The 20,839-nt window shown below is 41.8% G+C and overlaps 1 protein-coding gene across 1 annotated transcript; it reads left to right on the forward strand.

The window, feature by feature from the left end:
- The first annotated feature begins 3,595 nt into the window (after positions 1–3,595).
- On the forward strand, positions 3,596–20,508 carry LOC112240357. Its single transcript, XM_024408668.2, has 3 exons — positions 3,596–3,731; positions 15,242–17,342; positions 17,583–20,508. Exons 2-3 carry the CDS (start codon positions 15,266–15,268, stop codon positions 18,746–18,748), a joined length of 3,243 nt encoding a protein of 1,080 aa, XP_024264436.2. The 5' UTR covers positions 3,596–3,731; positions 15,242–15,265; the 3' UTR covers positions 18,749–20,508.
- Positions 20,509–20,839: the final 331 nt, after the last annotated feature.

Below are 20,839 nucleotides of genomic sequence, written 5' to 3' on the forward strand. Positions count from 1 at the left end.
TTATCTGGAATCCTTTGGATGCCCTTACCCAATTTGAAGTTGAAATGTATAATGGTAAGGGTTATGTTAAGTGGCGATTTTAGCATGTAGCTTGGTGGGGAAAACAAAACAAAAAACATAGATGCAAAGCCACAAGACTAATCAATACATGAATTGCACTGTAATGGTGACAAACGGTGACCACAAACTGTTAAGCCCTACATAAAGCTGTTCCAACAGCAGAGCTTTCATTTCAGCACCATGGAGTGAATCCTTACCACCTCTACATCTGGCTATCAGTGGGGCCTTGTCTGGCAACAAAACAGTTCACTCAGACTCATTTACTGCCTTTTAAAAAACCATAGCTGATATGACTGACTTGTTTAAACAAATCTGGTTTCTTCTAACAATTGAGATGTACAAACTATAGCATAAGGGAACGACGAGGCACTAATTTTGATTAAGACATATTACATTTATGCAGCAGCATACAATACATTTTTGGACCCACCTTGGTGTGCTGTGCTCAGATCCTTTTTGTGGGCAAATTTTGTCATCCAAGTCTCGCATTCTCTGGCTTTATGGTGCTTTCAAGACAACTGGGAACTCTGAAAAAAAGTAGGTTGAATCATGACGTCAGTGATCTTCAGGTCGGAGCTCTAGAAAGAGGCCAGAGTTTCCGACTTGGAATTCTGAGTTGGATGACTGTTCAATACGTATTTTCCCAGATGGAGCTTGTTTTCCAAGTTCCCAACTGGAACTCACTGAAGTCTGAGATTCCCAGTTCTATGTTTCCAGTTGTTTTGAATGTGGCAGAAATCATGCTGGATTGACAGCATGGCCAATGTATTCAACATTTTCTGACCTATGGTGTTGGATGTGAATGTTTAGCGTTTTAAGCTTGGAAAAGAGACCCTTAAACCCAGACTTGGACCCCACACCCGCTCCACTGAATAGCAGGCTAGTGATAGCTTTGCAACGCTTGCAGTTAGCCACGGACTCCTTCCAAACCACTCATTGTTGAATTTGCGATTTACAACTTGTGTAATGTTTATGTCCAATGGCCGATGAGCACCAATACGTTTTTATCTATAATTGCTCTTCATATGACAAGGATTTGCCAGTAGATTGTTGTATTGATTCATGATGACTGCTTGTCTAGCTTACTAGCTAAGATTTTGAAAGTATGATGTTGACATGATCAGCCCAATCAAAGCTACAGTAGATATAACGTGATTTGTCATTTTATCTGTGGCCAATAACCTTGAGCCTTCTTGGATTGGCACTCTAATGTAAATCTATGGCAGCACCCAAGGGGCTTGATTTTCGAGCTCTCCTCGTAGATTTTGCGGTGAGGTAATTGTCCCCATGAGTGACAGAACACTGAGCCAATCACGTCGCAACTAGAGAACATTACCAACTCCTACGCTTCTTATTTTCTGCTGGCTGCCCTACCACCACAGAAAGCACTGAGCTTGGCTGAATCACCTGCATTTTGGAGCTGCCTTACTCAAGAAATTAGAAAAGAGACCATGTTGTATGCGGCTTTATTAACTAAATTATTTAAAAAATTACATTTGCAAACTGATATGTGACGCGTATTAATGCCAAAATAACATGCAAAGCAGGGAACTAGAAACACAAATAAGATATACCGTTTATTTTTGCTAAATAGGTGGGGCCCACATGACGGGTCGCCACTGATGATTTTTTACCTTTATTTAACGAGACAAGTTAGTTAAGAACAAATTCTTATTTTCAATAACGGCCTAGGAACAGTGGGTTAACTACCTTGTTCAAGGGGCCGAACGGCAGATGTTTACCTTGTCAGCTCGGAGATTCGATCTTGGCATCCAACGTCAATGGTGCATTACTGCCTTCTACTGTGCTGGAGTGTGGGCCAGAGACCGTGGTGTTTTCTCAATTAAAAACACCACGGTCTCTGGCCCACACTCCAGCACAGTAGGAGGCACTAATGCACCATTGACGTTGGATGCCAACCCCTGGTAAATCCCATCTAAGACAACGTCTCTACTTTGGGGCGCATGCAGCGTTGCCACGTTCGTGGTTTTCCTGCATTTGGCTACTTTGACAACGATGTTGCGGTTGAAAAAGTATTGGCCGCGGGGTTTGGGGCTATTGATAAATTGTACCGCGGCTGCCATGGCATTTCTCTTAAAAAATATACATGGCACTGACCGCTAACTGAGGCAGGCTGTTGCTGAGGGAGGGAGTGAGTGAGCGAGCGGTGGGGAAGGCCGGAGGGGGGGTGGGGGTGTGTTGAGAGAACACAACAGTTCTTGGCTGAGTCACGTGAGCAAGAGGAGACCTGCACGTGTTCACGTTGTGACAACTTCTTACCAGTTGTTGGTAGACTATTTAGATTGTCATTATGGAGACACCTATTTCCAACTCTTTTTCCATAAAACATAGCAATACGCTAGAACTGAGACACATCAAGAAGTAATGGAAACAAAACACTGGAAAACGACTTTGGGCGCATTATATAAATTCGGGGGTGGTTTAAAGTGCATTATCTATGACTGCTTAAAGAAAACGGTATCAAGCAAAGTGCTTTATGCATGCTCAGTTCTTGGTTCTAGGGGGTTTCCCGAGTGAATTTGTAATGGAAGTTATGGAACACTTGCCTCTGTTAGCCATCAAGTAGACTATTAATGAATATGCCATTGTAGGCAACCATTAGATACAATAAATATGTTGAAATTAAGAATCAAATTGTGCCACTTGTGTATCCTACCTGGAGCTGGTGAACTTGTTGCCTTATGTTATTATGAACAAATTAAATTGACGGTAACAGTAGTCAGATTAGGCTACGGGTAGACTACAACAAAACATTTTTTTTTTAAATAACCACTGACTGTTGATGACAAGCATATTCAGTTCATTTACATATTATTAATATTCAGTGATTTAAATTATGACCCCGGTTGCAGCAGACTATTTGGGAAACAAGCATTTCTTATTGCAAAATTCATTAATAAATGTGTCTGTTAATTTGAACTAAGCAAGCTGCTAAATCGTTCACTTTATATCTTGCCTACATCTTGTCTAGGCTACTGTAAACTATCTGAATTTACATGTAGGCCTATCAGGGGCTATAGGCTACCTCTAGCTACCAGTCAATCTCGAAAATGGGCCATTTATAACGGTTTGTAGGCTTAACATCTGAGACATGGCAGCACAATTGCCAGAAAATAGACTAACATTAGTTTTTTATGTTCATCCAGGTGTTTCTTGCTCAGAGATTGAGATCCTCAGTCCAACTTTCATCACTCAAACTTTACATTTATAAACCTGGTTTGAGCCCTGAATGCTGATTGGCTGAAAGCCTTGGTATACCTATTACTGTTCTAATTACAGTGGTAACCAGTTTATAATAGCAATAAGGCCCCTGGGGATGTGTGGTATATGGCCAATATACCATGACTAACGGCTGAATCCAGGCACTCCACATTGCACGTGAGTAAAAAACAGCCCTCAGCCGTGGTATATTGGCCATATACCATACCCCTTGTGCCTTATAACGTTATGGGGAAAGTTTTTATTGTATAGATATGGCAACTCCCCTCTTGCTGTTTTGGGGCTAGTTTTATGCCTTTTATGTGGGTTTTGAGTTTTCATTGGGCTAGAAAATGTGCCTTGATCTGGCAACCCTGGGCGCATGCTATCCTCGATTTATCTCAGGGCAGAACAGTGGCGCTAGCTATATCGTTTCAAGCTCTACTCCTCCGGTAAGAACGTCATAGATGTTTATTCCAATTTTACGGTTAATTAGTCAACGTTACAACACGTGCTTAGGTGTTAGCTCCCTCGAGTCGCTGTATTATGAAGTCAACATTTGTTTATCTCCTTTTCTGGTGGTGGGGGTGTTATTTTAGCCCTTTTTTGAAATGGTTCATTTACCCCCTCAGGTTTGTATTAGCGTTGTAAAAAATACTTATACTGAGAATAAATATTCGTTTTTTTGGTCTGTCAGCTATTTTATTGACACAAACCACTGACTCAAACAGGTCAGGTGGTAGATATGTAGCTAACAGTATAGCCGAAGTGGGAACGCCAAGCAGATGCGTCACATTTATACATCCAGTAAAGATCTGTCTCATTGTTTTATCTGTGGTATAGCACCCCCCACTTCTCTTCAGAAAATGGGCGTGACTTCACATCGTTTTCAGATTTTAAGAAAATGGCGGAAAATATGCTGATGAAATCCGACGAGAGCGGATACAAATTCAATGCTTAAACAAACTAATTATGACAAATGTTAAGAACATGTTGTGCAATGTAATGACTTTTCATATAGGTTACGTTACACGTTATGTTGGCTGACAATTTGTTAGCTACACTATCCTTACGAACTGATTAGCATTACATCAGTATGTACCGGTGTTTAGCTCGTTACCTAACGTTAGTTGACTACTAATACATCGAACTTGCCAGGCAGTATATTAACTATAATGTAACTGCCCAACGTTTATTGACTTGATTATTCACGTCATTCTTAGCTAAGTGGTGTAGTCGAGGTACGTTCTCAAAGGACATAGTTAATTCTGGCTATCTACTCCGATTTCAGAGCACTCTCCTCTGAGTGCCAGAGCGCAGAATGACTGATGCATTTACGAGGGCGAGTAAAATGGTCAGAGTGGGGTGTTCTCTCAATTGTGTCTGGAAATAGCTAGCAAGCTAGCCAACATTAGCTAGTTAGCTTGGGTGCTTTTATTTTATTTCACCTTTATTTAACCAGGTCGGCCAGTTGAGAACAAGTTCTAATTTACAACTGCGACCTGGCCAAGTTAAAGCAAAGCAGTGCGACAAAACGACAACACAGAGTTACACATGGAATAAACAAACATAGTAAATAACAATAGAAAATCTGTATAGAGTGCGTGCAAATGATGTAAGGCAATAAATAGGCCATAGTGGCAAAATAATTACAATTTAGCAATTTGGAGTGATAATGTGTGGATGAGGATATGCAAGTAGGAATACTGGTGTGCAAAAGAGCAGAAAAAAACAACAAATATGGGGATGAGGTAGGCAGTTGGTTGGGCTATTTACAGCTGCAGCGATGGTAAACTGCTGACAGCTGATGCTTGAAGTTTAGTGAGGGAGATATAAGTCTCCAACTTCAGTGATTTTTGCAATTCGTTCCAGTCATTGGCAGCAGAGAACTGGAAGGAAAGGCGGCCAAAGAAGGTGTTGGCTTTGGGGATGACCAGTGAAATATATCTGCTGGAGCGCGTGCTACGAGTGGGTGCTGCTATGGTGAACAGTGAGCTGAGATAAGGCGGGACTTTACCTAGCAGAGACTTGTAGATAACCTGTAGCCAGTGGGTTTGGCGACGAGTATGAAGCGAGGGCCAGCCAACGAGAGCGTACATGTCGCAATGGTGTGTAGTGTATGGGGCTTTGGTGACAAAGCGGATGGCACTGTGATAGACTGCATCCAGTTTGTTGAGTAGAGTGTTGGAGGCTATTTTATAGATGACATCACCGAAGTCGAGGATCGGTAGGATGGTCAGTTTTACGAGGGTATGTTTGGCAGGATGCTCTGTTGCGATACAGGAAGCCGATTCTAGAATTCATTTTGGATTGGAGATGCTTGATATGGGTCTGGAAGGAGAGTTTACAGTCTAACCAGACACCCAGGTATTTGTAGTTGTCCACGTATTCTAAGTCAGAGCCGTCCAGAGTAGTGATGCTGGACGGGCGAGCAAGTGCGGGCAGTGATTGATTGAATAGCATGCATTTAGTTTTACTTGCAGTTGTACTCCACGGAAGGAGAGTTGTATGGCATTGAAGCTCATCTGGAGGTTAGTTAACATTAACAGTGTCCAAAGAGGTGCCCGAAGTAGACAGAATGGTGTCGTCTGCGTAGAGGTGGATCAGAGAATCACCAGCAGCAAGAGCAACATCATTGATGTATACAGAAAAGAGAGTCGGCCTGTGAATTGAACCCTGTGGCACACCCATAGAGACTGCCAGAGGTCCGGACAACAGGCCCTCCGATTTGACACACTGAACTCTATCAGAGAAGTAGTTGGTAAACCAGGCTAGGCAATCATTTGAGAAACCAAGGCTGTCGAGTCTGCCAATAAGAATGTTGTGATTGACAGAGTCAAAAGCCTTGGCCAGGTCGATGAATACGGCTGCACAGTAATGTCTCTTATCGATGGCGGTTATGATGTCGTTTAGGACCTTGAGCGTGGCTGAGGTGCACCCTTGGCCAGCTCTGAAACCAGATTGCATAGCAGAGAAGGTACGGTGGGATTCGAAATGGTCGGTAATCTGTTTGTTAACTTGGCTTTCGAAGACCTTAGAAAGACAGGGTAGGATAGATATAGGTCTGTAGCAGTTTGGGTCTAGAGTGTCACCCCCTTTGAAGAGGGGGATGACCGCAGCAGCTTTCCAATCTTTGGGAATCTCAGAATACGAAAGAGAGGTTGGAAAGGCTAGTAATAGGGGTTGCAACAATTTCGGCAGATAATTTTAGAAAGAGAGAGTCCAGATTGTCTAGCCCGGCTGATTTGTATGGGTCCAGATTATGCAGCTCTTTCAGAACAGCTATCTGGATTTGGGTGAAGGAGAAATGGTGGGGGCTTTGGCGGGTTGCTGCGGAGGGTGCCTGGGTAGGGGTAGCCAGGTGGAAAGCATGGCCAGCCGTAGAGAAATGCTTATTGAAATTCTCAATTATAGTGGATTTATCAGTGGTAACAGTTTCCTAGCCTCAGTGCAGTGGGCAGCTGGGAGGAGGTGCTCTTATTCTCCATGGACTTTACAGTGTCCCAGAACTTTATTGAGTTAGTACTACAGGATGCAAATTTCTGTTTGATAAAGCTAGCCTTAGCTTTTCTAACTGCCTGTGTATATTTGTTCCTAACTTCCCTTAACATTTGCATATCACGGGGGCTATTTGATGCTAATGCAGAACGCCACAGGATGTTTTTGTGCTGATAAAGGGCAGACAGTTCAGGAGTGAACCAAGGACTATATCTATTCCTAGTTCTAAAATCTTTGAGTGGGGCATGCTTATTTAAGATGGTGAGGAAGGCACTTTTAAAGAATAGCCAGGCATCACCTACTGATCGGATGAGGTCAATGTCATTCCAGGATACCCCGGCCAGGTTGATTTGAAAGGCCTGCTCGCAGAAGTGTTTTAGGGAGCGTTTGACAGTGATGAGGGGTGGTCGTTTGGTCGCAGACTCATTACGGATGCAGGCAATGAGGCAGTGATCGCTGAGATCTTGATTGAAAACAGCAGAGGTGTATTTGGAGGGCGAGTTAGTTGGGATGACATCTATGAGGGTGCCTGTGTTTACTGATTTGGGGTTGTACCTGCTAGGTTCATTGATAATTTGTGTGAGATTGAAGGCATCAAGCTTGGATTGTAGGATGGCCGGGGTGTTAAGCATGTCCCAGTTTAGGTCACCTAGTAGCACAAGCTCAGAAGATAGATGGGTGGCAATCAATTCACATATGGTATCGAGGGCACAGCTGGGGGCAGAGGGAGGTCTATAGCAAGAAGCAACAGTGAGAGACTTTTTTTGAATTTTTAGAAGTAGAAGCTCGAATTGTTTGGGTACAGACTTGGATAGTAATACAGAACTCTGCAGGCTATCTTTGCAGTAGATTGCAACACTTCCCCCTTTGGCAGGTCTATCTTGGCGAAAAATGTTATAGTTAGCGATGGAGATTTCAGGGTTTTTGGTGGTTTTCTTAAGCCAGGATTCAGACACTGCTAAGATATCTGGGTTGGCAGAGTTTGCTTAAGCAGTGAGTAAAACAAACTTAGGGAGTAGGCTTCTAATGTTAACGTGCATGAAACCAAGGCTTTTAACGTTACAGAAGTCAACAAATGAGAGCACCTGGGGAGTGGGAGTGGAGCTAGGCACTGCAGGACCTGGATTAATCTCCACACCACCAGAGGAGAAGTAGGATAAGGGTGATATGAACTGGCCGTCTAGCATGTTCGGAACAGAGAGTAAAAGGACCAGGTTTCTGGACACGATAGCATAGATTCAAGGCATAGTGTACAGACAAAGGTAAGGTAGGATGTGAGTACATTGGAGGTAAACCTAGGCATTGAGTAATGCTGAGAGAGATATAGTCTCTAGAGAAGTTTAAACCAGGTGATGTCATCACATATGTAGGAGGTGGAACAACACGGTTGGTTAAGGCATATTGAGCAGGGCTAGAGGCTCTACCGTGAAATAAGACAGTAAACACTAACCAGGACAGTAATGGACGAGGCATATTGACATTAGAGAGAGGCATTCGTAGCCAAGTGAACATATGGGTCCAGTGAGTGGTTGGGCTGACTGGGGGACACAGCGATTCAGACAGTTAGCAGGCCGATGCTAACAAGCTAACAGTTAGTTGGCCAGGGCTAAACAAGCTAGCAGTTAGTAGACCGGGGCAAGCTAGCAGTTAGTAGACCGGGTTAGCAAGCAAGCAGTTAGCAGACCGGCCAGGCAAGCTAGCAGTTAGCAAACCGGGGCAGGCAAGCTAGCAGTTAGTAGACTGGGCAGGCAAGCTAGCAGTTAGCAGACCGGGTTAGCAAGCAAGCAGTTAGCAGGGGCTAGCAAGTTAGCCTTTGGGGGATGTCGCAATGGGGGTAAGTCTGTTTTTGCCTCTTCGTGCGGTGACGTCGATAGACCAGTCGTGGAATTAGTAGGGTTCCAAGTAGCTCTAGGTAGCTAGCAGGCCTAGCTGGTTAGCAGAATGGGCCTTCAGCGGGCGTCGCGCCTGAGGGGCCTGGTGGAGTCCTCAGGCAGATTATGTTGGTATTCCAGTCGTAGAGGATCGGCGGGGTTCCGTGCCCCTTACCGGCAGTAGAAGGGGTCCAGATATTGTACCCCAGGAGTAGGCTTCGGTGGTAGCACAGGAGCCCTGGCCGGGCTAGCTTCAGGTTAATTGGTGCTTGCCCCGGGATGGAAACGCTAGCCAAGAGTAGTCACCCGGGATTGCGGTTAGCTAGTAGCGAAGATCCAGATGAAAATGTTCAGTTTGCGGTAGGAATCCGGGGATATGGGGGGGATAAAATAAATAAATAAATAATAGGTCCGTTATGCTCTGGTTAGAGTCACGTTGTTCGAACTGGCGAGAGCTTTCTGAGCTAGTTAGTTGGGTAGCTGATGACCGCTAGCAATGGTTTGCTGACTGATAGCTGGTAGTTTGCTGGCTAGCTTCACTTCAGGGATTCCAGATCCGAAGAAAATATAAATACTTTTGGGAGAAAAACAACAACAACAAAAAACAGGTGAGGCAGGTTGCAGGAGAGTATTTAGAAGTTGAGGTTTTGTAAAATATTTTTAAAAGATATGCGAAGAAAAAGATGTAAACGATATATACAAGGAACACGACAGGACAAAGACGTCTGACTGCTACACCATCTTGGATCAAAGTAACGGAATTACATTTGCTTCCCTACAGGCCTGAGGGCACACACTTTCTAGTAGGCTTTGATGGAACATAGGGCAAATAGGAGTGGCAATATCATCTGCTATTATCGTCCAAGTCGGAGGATTTTCCATCCAAGTTGTCAGACCCCGTGGCTTGTCATTGTTTGTTGATAGACAACAATCATTTTTTTCAATTATTTCACTCACTTTATGAAATTCAAAATTACAATGCTTTGTCTTTCATTGTTTGGTCAGTTATACTTGGGATGTGTAGTAGAGGTCGACCGATTATGATTTTTCAATACCGATACCGATTATTGGAGGACAAAAAAAGCCGATAGCGATTAATTGGCCGATTTAAAAAAATCTATATATATATATATATTCTTAATGTATTTGTAATAATGACAATTACAACAATACTGAATGAACACTTATTTTAACTTAATATAATACATCAATAAAATCAATTTAGCCTCAAATAAATAATGAAACATGTTTCAAATAATGCAAAAATAAAGTGTTGTAGAAGAAAGTAAAAGTGCAATATGTGCCATGAAAGAAAGCTAACGTTTAAGTTCCTTGCTCAGAACATGAGAACATATGAAAGCTGGTGGTTCCTTTTAACATGAGTCTTCAATATTCCCAGGTAAGAAGTTTTAGGTTGTAGTTATTATAGAAATTATAGGACTATTTCTCTCTATACCATTTGTATTCCATGTACCTTTGGCTATTGGATGTTCTTATAGGCACTTTAGTATTGCCAGTGTAACAGTATAGCTTCCGATCCTCTCCTCGCTCCTCCCTAGGTTCGAACCAGGAACACAACGACAACAGCTACACTCGAAGCAGCTTTACCCATGCAGAGCAAGGGGAACAACCACTCCAAGTCTCAGAGCGAGTGACTTTTGAAACGCTATTAGCGCGCACCCTGCTAACTAGCTAGCCATTTCACATCGGTTACACAAGCCTAATCTCGGGAGTTGATAGGCTTGATGTCATAAATAGCGCAATGCTTGACGCACAACGAAGAGCTGCTGGCAAAACGCACAAAGGTGCTGTTTGAATGCTTATGAGCCTGCTGGTGCCAACCACCGCTAAGTCAGACTACTCTATCAAATCATAGACTTAATTATAACATAATAACACACAGAAATACGAGCCTTAGGTCATTAATATGGTCGAATCCGGAAACTATCATCTCAAAAACAAGACGTTTATTCTTTCAGTGAAATACGGAAATGTTCCGTATTTTATCTAAGGGGTGGCACCCATTAGTCTAAATATTCCTGTTACATTGCACAACCTTCAATGTTATGTCATAATTACGTAAAATTCTGGCAAATTAGGCGGCCCAAGCTGTTGCATATACCCTGAAGGGACACAATTTCACCTGGTTAATATTGCCTGCTAACCTGGATTTCAGCTAGCTAAATATGCAGGTTTAAAAATATACACTTCTGTGTATTGATTTTAAGAAAGGCATTGATGTTCATGGTTAGGTACACACTGGAGCAACGATACGCACCCCATCGATTATATGCAACGCAGGACACGCTAGATAAACTACTTATATCATCAACCATGTGTAGTTAACTAGGGATTATTATTCATTGTTTTTTATAAGATAAATTTAATGCTAGCTAGCAACTTACCGAGCTGACAAGGTGAAAATCTGTCGTTCTGACCCTGAACGAGGCAGTTAACCCACCGTTCCTAGGCCGTCATTGAAAATAAGAATGTGTTCTTAACTGACTTGCCTAGTTAAATAAATATTAAATAAAAGGTGTAAAAATAAAAAAAATAATTAAAAAAAATCGGCCAAATCGGTGTCCAAAAATACCGATTTCCGATTGTTATGAAAACTTGAAATCAGCCCTAATTAATCAACCATTCAGATTAATCGGTCGACCTCTAATGTGTAGTGTCAGCATTTGTTGCTGGAATGTCATGCCTAAGTTTGCTAATCTTGCCAGTGAAACAATCATTAAAGTAATTGCCAATATTAGTGCGTTTTTTTGATGAATGAGCTATCTGATTCAATGAATGATGTAACCAAGTTTGCCTTTTCCCCCAAAATTTCATTTAAGGTGCTCCAAAGCTTTCATAGTGCAGTTTCTTCTTTTTATTCAGTTTACTCGCATGATTTCTCAATTTGCAGTGCGTTTGCCAATCGGTTGTGCAGCCATACTTATTAGCCATTCCTTTTGCCTCATTCCTCTCAATCATACAATTTTTCAATTCCTCATCAATCCACAGGGATTAACAGTTTTTACAGTTATTTTCCTAATGGGTGCATGCTTATTATTAACTGGAATAAGCAATTTCATAAATGTTTCGAGTGCAGCATCTGGTTGCTCCTCATTACACCATAGACCAACAAATATTATTTACATCAACAACATAGGAATCACTACAAAACTTATTGTATGACCTCTTATATACTATATTAGGCCCAGACTTTGGAACTTTGGTTTTCCTAGATATGGCTACTATATTGTGATCACTACATCTGATTGATTTGGATACTGCTTTAAAGCATATTTCTGCAGTATTTGTAAAGATGTGATCAATGCATGTTGATGATTTTATTCCTGTGCTGTTTGCAACTACCCTGGTAGGTTGACTGAACCTGAACCAGGTTGCAGGCACTAGTTACAGTTTGAAACTTTCTCTTGAGTGGGCAGCCTGATGAAAGCCAGTCACTATTTAAATCACCCAGAGTATATACCTCTCTGTTGACCTCACATACAGTGCATTCGGAAAGTATTCAGACCCCTTGACTTTTTCCACATTTGGTTACGTTACAGCCTTATTCTACAATGGATTTAATACATGTGTTGCCTCATCAATCTACACACAATACCCAATAATGACAAAGCGAAATCAGGTTTTTAGAAAATTGTGAAAATATCTTAGAAAACAAAATAGAAATACCTTATTTACATTCAGAACCAGTCAAAAGTTTGGACACACCTAGTCATTCCAGGGTTTTTCTATATTTGGACTATTTTCTACATTATAGAATAACAGTGATGACATCAAAACTATGAAATAAAACATATGGAATCATCAAGAGTTTTGGTTCCATCCGCCGTGTCTTTGTGAGACACAGAGTAGGTGAACGGATGATCTCTGCATGTGCGGTTCCCACTGTGAAGTAGTGAAGTATGGAGGAGGAGGTGTGATGGTGCTTTGCTGTTTTGATGTCTTCACTATTATTCTACAATGTAGAAAATAGTAAAAATAAAGAAAAACCCTTGAATAAGTAGGTGTGTCCAAACTTTTGACAACTTGTTTGGAGTCCACCGTTGGTAAATTCAATTAATTGGAAAAGATTTGCAAAGGCACACACCTGTCTATAAAAGGTCCAACAGTTGACTGTGCATGTCAGAGCAGAAACCAAGACATGAGGTCGAAGGAATTGTACGTAGAGCGCCGAGACAGGATTGTGTCGAGGCACAGATCTGAGGAAGGGTACCAAAACATTTCTGCAGCATCGAAGTACCGCAAGAACACAGTGGCCTCCATCATTCTTAAATGGAAGACGTTTGGAACCACAAAGACTTCCTAGAGCAATCGGGGGAGACAGGCCTTGGTCAGGGAGGTGACCAAGAATCCGATGGTCACTCTGACAGAGCTCCAGAGTTCCTCTTCCAGAAGGACACCCATCTCTGCCGCACTCCACCAATTAGGCCTTTATGGTAGAGTGGCCAGATGGAAGCCACTCCTCAGTAAAAAGCACATGACAGCCCACTTGGTGGCACTTAAAGGACTCTCAGACCTTGAGAAACAAGGTTTTCTGATCTGATGAAACTCAGATTGAACTCTGGCTTGAATAGGAAACCTGGCACCATCCCTATATTGAAGCATGGTGGTGGCAGCATCGTGCTGTGGGGATGTTTTTCAGCGGCAGGGACTGGGTGACTAGACAGGATCGAGGGGAATTGGAACAGAGCAAAGTACAGAGAGATCTTTGATGAAAACCTGCTCCAGAGCGCTCAGGACCTCACTGGGGCGAAGGTTCACCCTCCAACAGGATAACGACCCTAAGCACACAGCCAAGACAACACAGAAGTGGCTTTGGGTCAAGTCTCTGAATGTCCTTGAGTGGCCAGCCAGAGCCTGGACTTGAACCCGATCGAACATCTCTGGAGAGACCTGAAAATAGCTGTGCAGCGACGCTCCCCATCCAACCTGACAGAGCTTGAGAGGATCTGCAGAGAAGAATGGGCGAAACTCCCCAAATACAGGTGTGTCAAGCTTGTAGCGTCATACCCAAGGGTATGAAAGGGTCTGAATACTTATGTAAATGTAATTTTGAAGTTTTATTTTTAATATATTTGCAAAAACCTGTTTGTGCTTTGTCATTATGGGGTATTGTGTATAGATTGATGAGTGGAGAAAACAATTTAATCAGTTTTAGAGTAAGGCTGTAACGTAACAGTATGTGGAAAAAGTCAAGGTTTCTGAATACTTTCCGATGCACTGTATATGTGATCGTATACAAATGTAAGCAAGGTGTAAAATTATTGTTTTAGTCAAATATTATATCTGTTTGGGCTGATTGCAGTCAATTTGCAGTCTACAAATTATTTGTAATTATGATCTGGCACCCTGACTATCCGCCAGAAATTACATTATGGTTCAATTTTCTGGCAACAGCTCTGATGGACATTCCTGCAGTCTACATGCCAATTGCACACTCCCTCAAAACTTGAGACATCTGTGGCATTGTGTTGTGTGATGATAAAACTGCACATTTTAAAGTGGCCTTTTAATGTCCTCCAACACAAGATGCACCTGTGTAATGATCATGCTGTTTAATCAGCTTCTTGATCTGCTACACCTGTCTGGTGGATGGATTAGTTTGGCATAGGAGAAATGCTCACTAACAGGGATGTAAAAAAAATTGTGTACAGAATTTGAGCGATATAAGATTTTTGTGCGTATGGAAAATTTCAGGGATTTTTTTATTTCAGCTCATGAAACATGGGACATACACTTTACATGTTGTGTACATATTTTGTTCAGTACATGACTAGGATTGTGCCTTTTGGCTTCTGGACAATGAAAGAAAGTTGATATGAAAACCAATAGAACAGGAGAGAAATGCATGATTTCAAATGGCATATGAGGAAGTTTATATGAAATCATTGCCTCCATGTTTCTATGGTCAGATTTTGCCTAGGCTACATTGAAGCAATGTAAGACATGCCTCATAAGTAAAACGTTCAGGTTTCATCAGTTAAGTATATGTTTCCAAAATGCATACTGTCTCCAGCTCACATTGCAAAGTGGTTGGTGACATGCTGGTAGCCTACCGTTGCCTCTGCATGGCAAATGGGAATAATACAAATAGTAGCTCTTTTTAATCGTGGCCATCAAAACTGTTTTAAAATGCTATCGTATTGTTGCACTATTATAAAAGCACATATTTCACTCCAGCAACAATGAGCTGGTGAGCTGCAGCTCAAGCGCTGTCTGACAAGTGGTATTCCGCAAAAAATAGATACACATGCCCCAATTTAATTCCACAATATTTAGCAAATTGACCAATAAGCATGACTGTCAAATGTATTTACGATTATCATATTTGTCCATCAATTAATAAAAAGAATTATTTTGCAAAGGGATTTTTTTTTTCTTTTTTCGGTCGGAAACCCTGAGCAGAGCTCACTTATGATTACTTTGTAATCAACCTGCTCGCCTAAACAGTGGTTGGCTATATTCCTATTTCTTCACATACGCACAGCTTGTACCTGAGATACTTCCATTCAACATTATTACCATGTACTAGGCTTATGATGGGTTTCTCCTGACCTATGCTGTGTTTTGTGTAGGTGCAGATGGTAGCAGCCTAAACGATGGATGGGGAACACCAGGAAGATAATCCTTTACACGAGAAAGGAAATCCTCTACACAATGAAGAGAAGACTTCAAGTGATGTGGAGAAGACTTTATATGACATGGAGAGAGCTTTATGTGACATAAAAAATAGTGCTGAAGAGAGCAGTTCAAGTGATGATAACAGTTCAGGTGATGAGGTAGAAGAACAAAGACTGGATTCAAACCTCCCAAGTGGTTCAGATCCTCTTCCATCTAATGCAGAAAGCCCCTGCGATAATAGTGAATCTGAGCCGTCCCCCCAAAAAGCAGCACAAGCTAAAAAAACTCGCCTCAAGAAGTTTGCGCCACGGAAAGGCACAAGGTCAAGCCTACGTTCCAGCACAAAATTGACAGTCAGTGCATGTGATACGACAGATGGTAAAAGAAAATTGGACAAAAAGCACTTCTGCCTTTATTGCAATGAACCACACCACAACATTGCAAGACATTTAGAAAGGATGCATGCAGAAGAAGCAGCTGTTGGTCATGCTATCAGCTTCCCAAAACTCTCCAAAATCAGGTCTCTGTTGCTTGACCAACTCCGTAACAAAGGCAACTATCAACACAACTTTGAAGTTCTTCAAAGTGGAGATGGGGAAATTGTGAGAAAGTGTAGACCATCTAACGATGGCGTTTCTGTGCGTGACTGCCTGCCCTGCCAACACTGCTTAGCTTTTTTCTCCAAAATTGATTTATGGAAGCATGAGAGCTCATGTAATGCCAGAAAAGGACAAGATGAAACGACAGGAGGAAAAAGAGTGAGGGTCCAGGCTGCGTCCTCTCAACTTGCTCCATTGTCTGTCTATTCTACTGGAGGATGTGAAGAAATAATACACAATATGAATCAAGATGACATCTCATGCCACATCAAAAATGATCCCCTCATATGTAAATATGGCAATGCACTATCTGGAAAGCATGGTCATGCCAAGTCACAGTTTACTTACATTGGTTCAAAAATGAGGGAATTGGCTAGATTTGTACTTGCTGTAAATGAGATGGACTGTGGTGTTCAATATCTGCATGAAGTATGTGTACCATCCAAATTCAAATTGGCCGTTCATGCTGCCAGGAAAATGAGTGGTCATGACCCTGCCTCCGACAGGTACAAGACCCCATCTCTTGCTTTAAAGATAGGCTATTCCTTGAAAAGAGCTACCGAAATAGCTTTTGGGGAGAGTCGTATGACAGAGGACCGTGAGGCAGAGGAACAAGCCAAAAGGTTCATTGAACTTCTTGAAAACGATTGGAATAACTCTTTTTCCGGTCTATCCCTCAGCGCTGTCCCTCAGTGTGATGAAGTTGATGTGTCTTCACTAACTGAGGATTTGATCAAACTTCAGAAGTTTCTCAAGGTTGCAGAGGACACAGCGAAGAAAGAATTGCTGGAGAACCCCACCAACACTGTCTGGAAAAAGCTCAATGAAACTCTTCTTGCAGAAATAGCTCTCTTCAACAGAAAAAGGACAGGGGAGGTTGCAAAAATGCTGTTGGAAACGTACACAAACAGGAAGAAAGCTCCAGCTAGTGCAGACATTTTCAATAACCTCTCAAGGCTGGAGCAGGAGCTTGGAGACAACAAATTAACCAGGTTGGAAATAGAAGGCAAAAATGGTAGGAAAATGCCAGTCCTACTAACGGAGAGGATGATCTCATCTCTTGAGATCCTTATTGCAAACAGAGACAAAGTTGGTGTGTCAAAGGACAACCCTTATGTCTTTGCACGTAGCCTGGATGCAGCAACCTACATCAGAGGGTTTGACTGTCTGAGGAAGTGTGCACATGAGTGTGATGCAAAGAATCCTGAAAGTCTGATCCATGCGACAATGAGGAAAGAGGTTGCTATCCATTGCCAACTACTAAACTTGAATGAAAGTGAATTGGATCAGGTGGCAAAGTTATTGGGACATGACACCCAGGTCCATAAAGAGTACTACAGGCTCTCTGAAAATGCAGCACATCTAGCAGAAATCAGCAAACTGCTGCTTGCAATGGATCAGGTTCCAGTGGTAATTCCAGGGCCATCTGAGGAAAGGGTTGTTTATCCTACATATGGTGAGTATTAGTTGCTTTACAGGGTATTTGGAGAAAGATGTCCATTGTGTTTTAAGGGGTTAAATGATAAATTCAGTGGAAAAATCTGTTGTTTTTGTGCCAATTACATGTTCATGAGACCTACATTTTTGAGAAGCTGGCAACTTACTACTCTATAGTGTTTGCTCTGTTCCTCTTCACAATATATGATAATGGCACATGTTCATGAATCCTTTTCATCTGTTTCTATTCATTTCATAGGGACATCTTCTGCAGGGACATACCCAGCTGGGACAGATACTGGAAGGACATATCCTACCGAGACATGTCCTACTGGGTCATCATATCCTACAGAGACATATTCAGCGAAGTCATATACTGTGGAGGCACAGCCTTCAAGGTCATATCATGCTGGGACATATCCTGAGAAGTCATATCCTTCAGGATCACATTCTGCGAGGTCATATTCTGTGGGGACAGATTCTGCGAGAGCATATCCTACCGTGACACATCCTGCAGGGACCGATCCAGCAGGTTCATATGTTGCAGGGACAAATACTGCAGGGACTTATCATGCAAGACTATATCCTGCAAGTCCTTATGGCCTTTCATCTCCTGCAACATCATATGCTTCGGGTACTAATCCTGCAAGGTCATATCCTGCACAAACACTTCCAGCGCGTACAGTTATTACGCCAACACTTCATGCACAGACACTTCCAACGCAGAAACTTCCTGTCAGGACAGTTCCTGTGAGGACAAGTCCTGTGAGGCCGTGGAGTGATGCGGCTAAGGCTGCGGTAAAGCGTCAGTTGGGACACTTCATCTCAACGATGAAGGTTCCAGGTAAACGGGACTGTGAAGTATGCCTCCACAATGAACCAGCTGTACGAGACAGGACTTGGAGAGACATCAAAAACTATGTGCACAACACAGTAAAATCTATTAAAAGGAAGAAGGGCCTTACAGGAGTGGACCCCAGAAAATGGACAAAGAAAGAATCAGCAAAGATTGCTAAGGAAGAGGTTGGTGGAACAAGGACTGTACCTGTACAGGGTGAAGACGAGAGACTAGAGGCAGGTCCTGTTGCTGTGACAACACAAAGGAAGCAGAAGATATGGAGTGATGAGGCTCAGGCTGCGGTCAGGCGGCAGCTAGGAGACTTCACTAAACTGATGAAGATTCCAGGTAAAACGGAATGTGATGCATGTATTGCAGCTGAACCAGTTCTACAAGGCAGGACTTGGAAAGATGTAAAAAACTATGTGCATAACACATTAATGACAATGTGCAGGAGACATATTTCAGGCAAACAAAACATGGACCATGAAAAACAAAGTCCAGGGACACAGAAACCAGGGATGCAACAGAAACCAAAGGTGCCGTTGGGACTTCCAGAAGATCTTCCTGTTTATCTGTACTTATGATTTCTTTGAACTAGTTTCAACACTTTTGATGTAATCTGACCATCTTTGCTCTCTCTGATCTGACATTGTAAAGCAATAATTATGTAGCATTTTTATAATGTCACAACCTACCTTTTTCTACCTATGTATCCGTTAGGCCTGGGAATTGCTAGGGACCTAACAATATGATTTTATCACAATACTTTGGTGCCAATACTATATATATATATATATATATATATGTGTATATATATTGCGATTCTAACGATTCTATAAGGACTGCGATTCGATACTTTGATTTTATTGCGATTTGATGTTTCAAACCTATTGCTCACCATGTCTGCTGCAGAGGGACAGGAGAGAGACATGAGAAAACGAGTTTTGTTCAGTCATGGAAGTAAGTGCTGAAAACATGTTGGCTCCCCATCTAAAAAGAAGTTGGTGAACAAGGTAGAGAATAAAAAATACTGGACCTTTTGGCGCAGGTACAGCCAACTAGCGCTAGCTAACTTTAACTTCCTAGCAAAATAAATTGAGAATCAATACTTGGAGTCATAGAAATTATAAAATATAATTGAAAATAATATTGCGTTACTCTAATGTATTGAGAGAAACAAATCCACTAGTGGGCCTATCTGTAGCATCTAGGCTACATAGTGAAATATTATGCATGAGCACTAAATATATGTTCAACATTAATAGATTACATGTACCAATTACAGTGAATAGTTTTTAAAAACTTTGTAGATGAAAGTTGTGCAAACCTAGACCGTTAAACCGTTAAAACGACCTTTTAGATCACACTAATGGTATACTTCACCAAATGGATCTGGATCCAGATGTACAAAATGTTTTGTGTATTCTTGCCTGTACCATTGTATGTGTAGCTAATGTATATGTGTAGGTTAGGTTTTGAGTTTAACAACTGACTAGCAAACTTGTGAATTTAGCGGGTTATTCCATTTGAAATTTGTGTGACTTTTAATGGATTATAAATACATGGCATCACAGGAAGTTGGTGGCATCTTAATTGGGGAGGTCGGGCTCGTCGTAACGGCTGAAGTGGAATCAGTGAAATGGTATCAAATACATCAAACATATGGTTTCCATGTGTTGGCCATTCCATTCACTCCGTTCCGACTATTATTATGAGCCGTCTTCCCCTCAGCAGCCTCCAATGCATGGCCTACATGCATACACTATCTACATCCATGCATTTTGAAGCATGGTTGAATTTATTATCATGGATATTTTACTTATGTTATTAACGATAGCTAGTATTCCTAGCTACTGGTGTATCAGTAGTTGTTTTTATATGTTTTTCAAAAATACTGTTTTTATCATTCCTTTCAATCAATGCTAGTTTTTGTGGATATTTGCATTTAGAGCTGACATTCATTTTCATTACTAAGCCAGATTCCCACAGCTCCATGACCCAGTGAGCCATCTCAGTCCTGGTGAGTTGCTTTAGTCAAAAGGTGCTGTAGATTAGGCTTGCCAAGTGGGCAGAGTGCGCGCTTTAGGACCATTGGAAGGTTCTGAAAGGGAAAAATCTGTCCACCTATTGCACCGGGCAAAGTCAGTGACACTTTCAGATCATAGCAAAGGGCCCACTTATGGCTGCATTTCTGATTTTCCACCCTTCTCCCAAATTGACTGGGAGTATTTTTTTTTAAAGAAGAAGATATATTTCACCTTTATTTAACCAGGTAGGCCAGTTGAGAACAATTTCTCATTTACAACTGCGACCTGGCCAAGATAAAGCAAGGCAGTGCGACAAAAACAACAGCAGAGTTACACATGGGATAAACAAATGTACAGTCAATAACACAATAGAAAAACTATATACAGTGTGTGCAAATGTAGTAAGATTAGGGAGGTAAGGCAATAATTAGGCCATAGTAGCGAAATAATTTAAATTTAGCATTAACACTGGAGTGATCGATGTGCAGATGATGATGTGCAAGTAGAGATACTGGGGTGCAAAAGAGCAAACAAATAACAATATGGGGATGAGGTAGTTGGGTGGGCTATTTACAGATGGACTGTGTACAGGTGCATGCTTATAGTTAGTGAGGGATATATAAGTCTCCAGCTTCAGTGACTTTTGCA

Source organism: Oncorhynchus tshawytscha, linkage group LG03, assembly GCF_018296145.1.
Source record: "Oncorhynchus tshawytscha isolate Ot180627B linkage group LG03, Otsh_v2.0, whole genome shotgun sequence".
NCBI lineage: Eukaryota > Metazoa > Chordata > Actinopteri > Salmoniformes > Salmonidae > Oncorhynchus > Oncorhynchus tshawytscha.